Source organism: Gavialis gangeticus, unplaced genomic scaffold (genome assembly GCF_001723915.1).
Source record: "Gavialis gangeticus isolate Ggan-Ray unplaced genomic scaffold, GavGan_comp1, whole genome shotgun sequence".
Classification (NCBI taxonomy): Eukaryota; Metazoa; Chordata; order Crocodylia; family Gavialidae; genus Gavialis; species Gavialis gangeticus.
In genome coordinates, this window is record NW_017729028.1 from 38329835 (window position 1) to 38340649 (window position 10815).

At 46.9% G+C, this 10815-nt stretch overlaps 2 protein-coding genes across 3 annotated transcripts in view; both read right to left on the reverse strand.

The window, feature by feature from the left end:
- ENPP5 (ectonucleotide pyrophosphatase/phosphodiesterase 5 (putative)) overlaps positions 1 to 3841 on the reverse strand; it is a 24125-nt gene extending 20284 nt beyond the window's left edge. The window contains exons 1-2 of the mRNA XM_019520688.1: positions 3818 to 3841; positions 1274 to 1372 (exon numbers count right to left, since the gene is read on the reverse strand). Coding sequence (XP_019376233.1) covers positions 1274 to 1372; positions 3818 to 3841 — 123 coding nt within the window. The remainder of the gene's footprint in view (positions 1 to 1273; positions 1373 to 3817) is intronic.
- Positions 3326 to 10815, reverse strand: part of RCAN2 (regulator of calcineurin 2) — a 235858-nt gene continuing 228368 nt past the window's right edge. For both annotated transcript variants that reach the window (XM_019520977.1, XM_019520978.1), the window contains exon 4: positions 3326 to 10625. In XM_019520977.1, coding sequence (XP_019376522.1) covers positions 10465 to 10625 — 161 coding nt within the window. In that variant the 3' untranslated portion in view covers positions 3326 to 10464. The remainder of the gene's footprint in view (positions 10626 to 10815) is intronic.

A 10815-nucleotide genomic window follows, 5' to 3' on the forward strand; every position in this document is an offset into this window, starting at 1 on the left:
CCCTGCGGGCTGGATAGAGTGGCCTTATGGGCCAGATCTGGCTCGTGGGCCGTATTTTGCTCAACCCTTTCTAACTGGAGTGGAGCTGAGTGGGGAAAGGCCAGAGGTGGGCAGACTGCTGTGGGCTTGGGGCTCTCCGCCCTGCTGCCTTTGCCCTAGGGGCCTCATGCCAGCTGCGTGTCCCCTGCCCGCCTGGCAATGGGAGGCAAAACTCACCACCTCCACTGATGCCAGGTGGGCAGGGGGTGTGCAGCTGGCATGGGGCTTCTGAGGAAAAGCCAGCAGAGTGGAGAGCCCTGAGGCCACAGCAAGCAGCCTGCATCCACCCCATGCACAGATCTGGGGGGCACGTGCCCCGATGCCTCCTGAATGGGGTGTGCGCAGTGGCAGGAAGCTGCTCCCCCTCCCAACCTTGTGCCCAAGTACAAGCTGCCCATGGCTCCATCCTGCTCCCTGCCCCAGGTCTCATTCACTGCCCTGGCTGGGCAGCGCCCCCTGCCCCTGCCTCACTGTGGGGGTCTTGACCTGCTCCCCCTTTCCCTACACAGACTTACCTACAGGGCGCTGCTCTCCTCACCACATGCAGTCCAAGGCCCCAGCCACAAGGCACGTTACATTTATCAGTGATCATGAACATTGCCTGCCTCCCGAGGCTGAGGGGGGCCCAGCAACTGCCCGCAGGCGAGCAGCGACTTTCCAAAGGTGGCTGCAGTGGCATCGGTGGTGGAGGCGAGCGCCGACTGGTGATTAGCAACTACCCACAGACACTGCCGGCAGTGTCGGTGGCACCCAGTGGCGATGGGTGACCGCCTACAGACGCTGCTGGCGGTGTGGGTGGGGAGGACGGCGAGTGGGACTTGCACCCTCATGCACCCCTGACCCATCACCAATGTTCAGTTAACATTATCGGCCAAAAAAAGCCATTAGCCGATAACAGAAATTTTCCTTTTCTGGGTGCCCATCCGATATACAACCGACATGTCGGTGCCCGTGGATCAGAAACTAGCTCCCCGCCGCCCAAGAGACGCTCAGCTGCGTCCCCACTGCCACAACCCGCGTGCGAGAAGCGAGCGGGGACCGCCGCCCGCACGGGCCGAGCTGCGACACAGGCGCGCGCACCGCGCTAATCTCTCGCTTCCCGGCCCCCCCGTGCGGAGAGACACCGCCCGAGGGCGGCCTGCCCGGACCGACGGGACCCGACAGCCGGAGCGGACTAAGGTGGCTGAGGCGCCCGCGCCCCAGTCCCGCGCCTGCCCCCGGCGCAGCCACTCACCCGCCAGCCGCAGCGCCTGGTCCGCTTCTGCGGTTCTCGACCCCGCCCATTGTGAGGCACTTCCGGTGCGCGGCGCTCGGGCGCCAGTGGCCGACGGGTCTGTCACTCCCCGCTCGGGGTAACGGTCACGCGGCGGTTGGGGCGGGGGCGGGGTCTTCGCTCCCCCAGGGCTGCCCCCTTTAGAGCCGGCGGCTGGAGCCGCACGTCACACTTATAGCGTGCTGGGCACTTGGAGCCCCATGTTACACTTAGAGCAGTTGGAGCCGCACGTCACACTTAGAGCGTGCTAGGGCACTTGGAGCCCCACGTCACACCAGGAGCAGTTGGAGCCACACGTCACACTTACAGCGTGCTAGGGGCACTTGGAGCCCCACATCACACTTAGAGCACGCCAGGGGCACTTGGAGTCATGCGTCACACTTAAAACATGCTAGGGGCACTTGCAGTGCGAAACTGCGCTCCGACCTCCTGACCCTGGCCCCACATGTGGTTGCATTAATGCCCACTGCTCCTCCTCTACCACGTTTTGGACCTGTGGGGAGACCTGTGGCCCATCTGATATGTCTTGCCAGGCTGGAGGTTGAGTGTAGTCCATGTCCTGTCCTGGAGAGGACGTGTGCACACCATGGTTGCAGAGGCCTCAGATTCAAATAAGCCCTGTCCACTCTACACATTTCAACCCTAGAAATGAGGCAGTGAGGGCTTCCCTGCACCTGAGTTTCCAGCATGCCCAGGAGGAGATGCCTGGTGTGAACCACAGCTCTTTACCATCTCATGCTGGGGGTTGAGGTGTGTGGAGCAGGAGCAGCCTTAAAGGACTTATTCCCTTGGTGGCAGAAAGGAGCTGCCTTGTCCCACGGTGCAGATCAGTGGAGGCCCAATTTTTTTGACAGGTCTGCCACAAATTGGCTATGTACCCTTCTCAAGGACCACTCCGATCCCCTTCCCCTATTGAGCCTGCTGCTCTGCTTTCTGCTTCCTTCCTTGTGTTCCCTGCCTGACTTGCTGTTTTAGCTTCTGTTTCCTGCCCCATCTGCCACTGCGGTATGCCCAGTGTAGAGGCTCCCATATCACTTGTGGCACCCATGCTGCAGGTTGGCCACAGTTGGTGTAGATCAGGAGTGCCCAACCTTTTGGCCCCATAAGCCAGATAAGTGATGCAGAGCCTGTCTGTGAGCTGGACTGGGCTGTGGGGCCAGTACTGACTCTTCCCTGCCCCTGGCACTGGGATTGGGTCTCGGGGGCCCACCACCACCTATCCCATCCCCCGTGTGCTGGGATTCAGTCCCAGGGACCCAGCATTGCCCCTGCTGTCCCCCGTGCATTGGGATTGGGTCCTGTGGGCCTGCCACTTCCCCCTTCTGCCCCTCACATGTTGGGATTGGATCCTGAGGGCCTGGCACCACCCTCTCCTGGTCCCCCACAACAGGATTGGGTCCTGCAGTAGCTTCCCTACCCCTGTCCAGCCCTGTGCATTGGGATTGAGCGCTGGATCAGATCCAGCATGCAGGGTTTGGGGCTCCCCATAGGTTAGAAGATTTGGCAGTAGGGGAACAATGCCCCATCTCTCCCGCCACCAAATTTCCACAACTGGCCTGTGAGCACCCAGGTGTTAATGAACTCACAGAGGCTTTAGAGAAAGGCACAGTCAACCACATTAAACATACATAGGATAAAAGAAAGAGGTTAGCACCCTGCCTGGGTGCTTTTAAGCACCTGTGTAATTTCTGTTCTGTTAAATCTAGTTTCACTTGACCTATGGCAGTAATATACTATGGGAGATCACATGCAGGTGACATGAACCATGGTGTTTCAGCACAAGAGACAGTGGATTCCTCCTTTTGGATGAATAACTGGCCTGTTCCAGTTCCCAGTGATGGTCACTAGAGGGAGGTGTATGCAGTACTGTACACCAGCTTCATATACTGTTGTTACAAACAGCTAGAATGGGTCATCATCGTCACTGTTTTGGGCTGCTTAAAATCATTATACTGTGGTGATTCATGATAACGGAAGGGGGTGTGTGGAATAAAGCACAGACACATAGTTCACTAATTCCACCAAAATGTTTAATACCAGATTAGATTTCCACTGAAGTACAGAGCTAATGTGAATATTTGTACAAAATATATGGTTAAAAATAGTATTGATTTATAATATGTACAGATATGTCACATCCGTGTCAGAAATCCAGACACTTGAATGAGGAGAACATGATCAGTGGTCTCAGATCCACATAACATACATGAAATACTTCTGTAGCTAACCACACTAAGACAGTTTGCCAAATCAACATTAAGGATCAGTCGATAAGGATGACAACATTCCTGTCAGAAATGTCTAAACGTGGAGCACTCTGCTCTAGAACAGATTCAAAACATTCATATTTGCTAAACTGAATGGTGTATGTCGTCAGAGCACTAATGTAGACACAATGAATTTGCACCAGATTAATGGCCAGTCACATTCAATGATATATTAAACAAGGCTGATTTTCTAGCATCTAACAGACAGACCAGTTTACATCTTCTCACTTGATCCTACTCTGAAGGCAGTGGGAAAGCCCATGTTGACTTCAGTGAGAGCAAGATTGGACTATATTGTATACGTCATGGCTACCAAATTTTATGGCGTTAGATCCTGAAGTCTTTATTTGGGTCCTAAGTGTCTGTAATTCCTACTGACTGTGAAGATCATCGGTGCCTCGCAGGATGAAGTTCCCTGTCCTCACCCAAGCCAGATGTCTGCTACTGAGTCTCCTGTAGCTGCTGTATTGCCAAGAGTCAACAGGTGGTTTTTACTGTTGCATTGGGAGTGTACGTGTGTTAGGTAAACCTAACCCTCATGAAAGGAATGAGGTGAGCTGAAGGCTTCCTTATGCCTTCTGAGCTCAAATCCCACGGACACAGGATCTCACAGGATCCTTGATCTCACTGCCCCACCAGGAGTAAAGGGGCATGCAGTTATGCTGTCTTTTAGATGCATATGTTCTCTTCCCAGCCAAAGCAGCTACAGGGGCTCCAGTTACGCATATTAGACAACAGAGAGCTCTTGCAGCAAATCCCTGCTTGCACATCTACCCAGAGGTGCAGCACCTGTAGAGAGGCTTTTAGTCAGACTGTACATCCTCTTGCAAAGATGATCTTCTGTACGGATGAATCTAGGACAAAGTGTGAGCTACTAGACTTTCTAAAACAAACAGGGCCAAAATCCTTACCAACAGGACTGCTGATTACAGTAGCATTATGCTGGGGGGGGAAGAAAGGCTTGGGTCTCTGCAGAATTTTAATCTGGGCATTGCTTTTTCCAACAAGCAAACCCAGTACATTCTAGTAACTGATATTGCTGATATTGGAGGGGAGTACAAAAGCTTCAAGATCAGATATGGTTTCACTTTTTCATAAATCAGTGGGGTGGCTAAAGAACTACAGCACTGATTTGTTTTTTTATTTCATATAAATGCTGTTTATTAAAGAATCCTGAACATAAACATGGCCAGCAGGAGACTCAGTATTTACTTTTAATCAAGGTTATTCTTAATGACCTGCTCAAAATCCCTCTCCCAGGGAAAATAGTTCCAGCTCCACAGCAGAGTACTACAGAGTCATGATCTCCACAAATAAATTGTTGTACTGAAGCTGGCAACTATTCTAATGAATCAGTCACAAGCTTTTTGTCATCAGGCAGCACAAAGCATTAAGCCCAATCTTGCAAGGTGCTGAGGACCCTCTGGGGTTTAGGTGCAAGTAGTGAATTGGTAACAAGAACAGTCCTAGCCAATGCTTGCTCTTCAGGACCATGGAGTATCTTTGTATTTTATACAGCCCCATGCCATGATCCATAATAATGCATTTGCACAACTTCACTTGCAAAACTGATTGCACGCAGTCAGGGACTGAGCCAATAAGGCACAGCCCAAATCCTGTAAATGAGAAATGCTTTCAGATCCCGTTGACTTTTGGGAGTCACTCAGCACCTTGGAGGATCAGAGTCTTACTGCACGCTATCGCTTGAGCATGCTAATGCCCAATACAGAGGTGTAACCCTTCATTTTTGTCTGCGGATTTAGTACCTATTGGAGTTTTGTGCATGTGCATTTTGTTATGAAGATGTGCCCATATGGAGGCAAAGTTGAGGCCTCTCTGAAAATACAGGTATTCACTATTGCAACCACCGAACTGATTTCAGGGCCTATAGTGTTCCTTTCCACACGCTATTTGGACACAAATTGCACAAAGACTATTTTTAAATTTAAAAAAAAATCAGATAAAACATCTTACTTGTAGCTTACATGCTGTACCCATGCAGCATAACACTAAAAAGTAGTGAGGGGTTATATAGCATATTTCAACCCTGGATCCCAAAGCCTTTGATAAATTATTGCCTTTTTACAGTTCAGACACTGAGAGCTTGGGGTGCTTCAGTTCTTAAGAGTTAGTTTTCACAAACAATCCCCATTTTCCCCTTGAAAATCAGCTCCCCTTACAGTGTTTCTAATTGGACACCAAAATCACTAGTTAATTTTGCAAATTTAGACCTAAGTGACTGGCACAAGGTCAAATATAAGAAATCTATGGTTGAGAAGTTAAGAGAATTCAGATCTCTGAGTTCCTAGTCTTCTGCCTCAATCATAAAACAATACTTCAACATTGTTGCAGAAGAGGAAGAAAAATACCTTATGTAAGTTGACATGGTAGACCACAAGCCAGTACTCTGGTATTTTGTGGTAATAAGTATGCTAATCTATGTTAGTGGATTTTATTTTTTAAGTTGGGTATTATCTCAATGCCAAGTTAACTATTTAAATATATATGTGTGTGTGTGTGTGTGTTTAATATATTTAATATATACCTATTTAAATATATATATAGGTATACACGCACACATGCACACCCTATGTTTGCCCATATCTTTATAACAGTATCTGTGGAACCATTTCAAGTTGGCAGGGACACATATTTGTTCTTTCGGAGTGATGCAAGATACTGTTTGTGCACAATCCCAGGCAAATTCAGTTATGGTAGGATATAAAGTAGTGCAAATTCAAGCAAGTCACTGGAGTCACAGCACTATAGATCAGATTTGAATTTTACTTCATATCCTGCCAGGAATTAAGTCATAATTTCTCCTGAGAACAATAGTGACTGAAGAGCAAGCTTGCAATTGTTACTCATTTCCTTTAACTTCCTGCTCCAAAAGCACACGGTTACTTTAACTCACCTCCAGTACGTGGCCTGTGATGCACATTTAAGCAGTTCTGATCTATCCAGCAGTGAGCATCATGCTAGCCAGATCATCAGAATAGTTTAGCATTAAAGATCCCTTTTCAAAATGCCAAAGCAAGAAGAACACATCAAGAACTCCTTGTTTGCCATATTTATTTTTTTAAAACTAAGCTCTCAGTTATACAAGTGCAAAAGTGATTCATTAGCTAATAACATTAATACTCCTATAAAATAAAACTAGAATATTTTTAAAGTGTGTTCAGAATAATGGAAATGCTGCCACATGGTTAACTGTCATAGTGTGAGAACACAAGGCTGTACTCATATCTTGCACAATGATTTAATGGCTGATTGCAAGACATTCCCTTTGTCTCAAGAAAGGCCTTTTTCCCTGTTGCCGAATGAAAAGAGAACTAGCCAAATTGGGAGCAAAATAAATGTGAAAAGAGCAGGGTTTGACATATTTTGACCTTATTTAAGGTTTAACAAAAGGACAGATCCATTTAGGTCAGACAGTGGGGCAAGGCTTTGATGGTTGGTTTTGCCACAAGACTTGCTAGTGCATTATTCCACTGATGACAAGAACCCCACGAGGGCTCGAGGGTTTCTCCAGCAGCTCGAGCGGGTACTAGGGCTTTACACATTCTCCACACTTCTCATCCGAAATATCTGAACTCCTTGCTTTGACTGTAGGGTGGTTACATACTTTGTACATGTACTTGTATATTTAAGAGTCTAAATTCTGAGAAAACGGGAGAGGACAAATCAAGAGAGGAGAACAGAAACAGCACTTGTAGACTTCTTCCACTATTAGCTTCATTTCTAACCAGAAATGCGATCAAAGAAGCCACACGAGGGTGCCATTTCACTGCTGATAAACCATTTCAATAGTGTCCTACTCCTATTGGGAAAGCAAATTAAAAGAATTGGGAGAATTTCTTAATCATTGAAATCAACACGAATTAGGAGTAATGTAATGCAGCTAATAGTCTTGATTTATAGCAGTTACAAAGCAGAATCAATTTCTCAGTGTTGCAAATAGACAAGTGAAAGACAGTAGCTGAGTCTGTAGTTGCTACACAGATAAATCCCCACTGAAGTCAATAGGGGTTTCGCCTACTATGGAAACACAAGATCTGAACTCCTAATTTTACCTAAACATTTACTATTCAAAATGGTCATAAGCCTGTTTGTTTACACCAGTCAGGATTTGGCTGCTGGTGAGATACAAAGCTCTCTTGACAAACTTACAAATGCTCTTAGTGTCATGGTAGTGAGGTTATATCATCAGAATTATTTTTCTTTGCCAATGGCAATTTATATAAAGTGATTTATAAACCTTGATTGCAGCTGCCACTGGATGTTCTCTGAGTCACTCCAATCTTCCAACTGTGGTTTTATTTCTGGGGATTAGAAATGAAGCTGTTTCCCACTCCTTCCAGGATAGTAACCGACAGCCCCACTTTTAGGACAGAGAGTAGTCAGTGAACGGAGCCAACTTTTAACTGTTCCTCATACATGTATCCCATAGTGCACTTTGAGATAATGAGACATTTAGGAAAACATTAAACTAAAACTGCATCACTCACAGTAAGATGTGTGAATCAATTAGAGTGGCGCCTAAACATTGTAGATCCAAACTTCCCAAAAGTTTGGATGTGTTACAAGGGCTGAGTTTCTGCTCCTCAGTTAATGTACACTGGATGCAGTGGAACTATGATAACAGAACAGCTGAGGATCTGGTCTTAAAATGTCTTCCGCATCAAAGTGACTATTTTACTGAGGAATGTGTTCAATATAACCTTCATGTAAAAGTACTATTCAAGTGTAATCCTGTCTAAAACCAATGGGTCCTAATATCAAACTAGCTTTTCATCTACTTGGGGACTAAAAAGAGGATTGTACTCCTTGTACAAAGTTGCCTTCTGTACTGTTTGCAATCAGAGTGCTCAGATTGTAGTCCCCGAGTACATGGTTATTCAAAATCATATACTCTTCACTGTTTAAATCAATTTTGAATGCATCACTGTAAAGCAACAAAGTGAAACATCTGAAAACCTATTCTTTAAAAGAGCATTTACTTCTTTACCAAAAAGCTGTTAGTCAAGTCCCTTTTAGGTTACATCGATTTCTTTTGCACTGAACATGCTTGTTTAACCTAGGTATTATCATACGCAAAGCAGTGCCCATATGCACTGAGAAGCACTGCTTTAAGGTTTGTGCACAGGCAAAACTCTTGTTCAGCAAGAATACTCAAAAATGGCAATGGTTAGGAAAGTATAAAAATGGCCTGTTCTTACTCCCTCAGATGTGTTCTCCCCAGGTGTTTTAAGCACTCTTTCTGCAGAGTGCAGTGACAATCTGCTTTTGCTCCTCTGAATTTACTCAGCCAAGACCAATGTGAGCTCGATTCTACCGAAACCTGAATATCCACATAATTAATTCAGATCCTGCCACTGCCTTCTCTCAGAAACTCACTCCAAGGCTTTATGGCAGAATCTCGATGACAGAAATGAGTATCACTTTCAGAACCTAGAGCAAGCTTCCAAGCGTTGAGCAGAGGAGCTTTGAATCTCTTCAAGGGAAGCAGAACTGCAATTCACTGTGCCTTGATCCTGACATGTTTAGTGCACATGCTTAATTTTTTCTAATACTAATTTCAATGGAACTACTAATATGCCTAAAGTTAAGCACATGCCTATGCACTTGCAAATTCAGGGCTTAGATCCCTAAAGCATGTTCTCAAAATGGTGAGTGTGCATGAGAAAAATTAATATGGAGGATCAGCCCAGACAGAAACTCTGGATGTGTCTTAAGTACTGCCTGCTACCAGCCACGATGAAAGCTTAAGAAAGCATTGGTAATTCTGCACATCTTGTGAGTGGCAGGGGTGTGCAGGACCGCGTGGAACAGGCAAGTAAATTTCATGCAGTTTAAGTTCAAGTTTAATGATGGTCCTGTTTTATTTGGCCTGAAAAAAGACTGCATACACCTCAATATGGGCCTAAAACACATCAAGCAAAGGAGGGAAAAGCTGATTATTTGAGATGGGCAAATATTTGCTAATAGCTGGAGTGTCAGGGCTATTTAGCTACCCCAGAAACCTCTACCTACCCCTGGGGTTTGCTACTACCATGAGATAGCAAAGAAAAGACAATGCAATTGAGAGATGGTTTCTTCTTCCTTAAACTCAAGGGAGCAGGACAGGGAAGTACCACTTGTACCGCTCCTAATGAGAGGGAAAGTGAGGATTCCCTACTGCTGGCAGCCTGGCTTCTTTCATTGGAAGAAAAACAAATGAAGGACATCTGACCCTTCATAAGCTGCTTTGGCCTCCATTGCCCACGGCACGCTACCGCCAGAATGAAAGGCCTAGAGTTTTCTGCAGCTGAAGGGGCAGGAGTGTTTCATTCCTTCTACTATTGCTGAAAAATGTAGTGAACTTGCTGCCTCCTGGAGCAAGTTCCCAGGGGGAGCTGTGGGCTCCCCCTTGCTTGGCAGGTGGAGGGGAATGGTTTAAGGCCATCAAGCTGCCACCTCATAAAATAAAACCAGGTAACTCATGAGGGAGAAGGGGGAAGTCAGGTTTGAGTCCCCCTTTGGGAAGGGGAGCAGAAACTGATGTTCTGGTGTGTGAATATTAGTCCTGATGCCAGCTAACGTGCCCATCACTAGTGTACTTGGTGATACTTCTGGCTCTGCTATCGTTATGGTGTGCAGCATTATGAAGTGAAAACCCCTCCCCAGCCGGTTTTAGTCCCTTCCAGATGGCATGTGATATGCTTATGTAGTCAAAAGATGTTTTCCTAGCCCTTTCATTAGATAGGCTTAGTCAAAGGGAAGGGATTTCAATGAGCTGGATGTCCTGGTACCCATGTGGCAACAGCTGCCCTTCAACAAAACCAAGCAAACAGAGAAAGAAAGAGGCGAGCTCAAGGAGGGGAATGCTGCTTCTGCTGGGGATACTCAGTTAGATACCGGAGGAGGCAGGCCGGGGCGCCGGGTCTGGATAATTTTTGGTTTGGGAGAATTCTTTGGGTCCTCTTCTTCCTCTGCGTCACTGTCGCAGACGTGCACCACCACGCTCGGGGTGGACTCTGTCCCTGCATGCAGCTCGTACTTCTCTCCTGCAAGCAGACACAAGCAGTTAGGTCACAAGGCGCCCGTCCGGAAGAACGCAATGCTCGCAGTGCCCTTGACAGTTTCTACGCATTGCCCTGATTCAGCGATCTGGGGAGCGCAGATGCATAATTGCCGACCCCAAGAGCAGGCAAGGGCAGGCACTAGCTCAGTCAGAGCACGTTCTTCTGTGAGTCT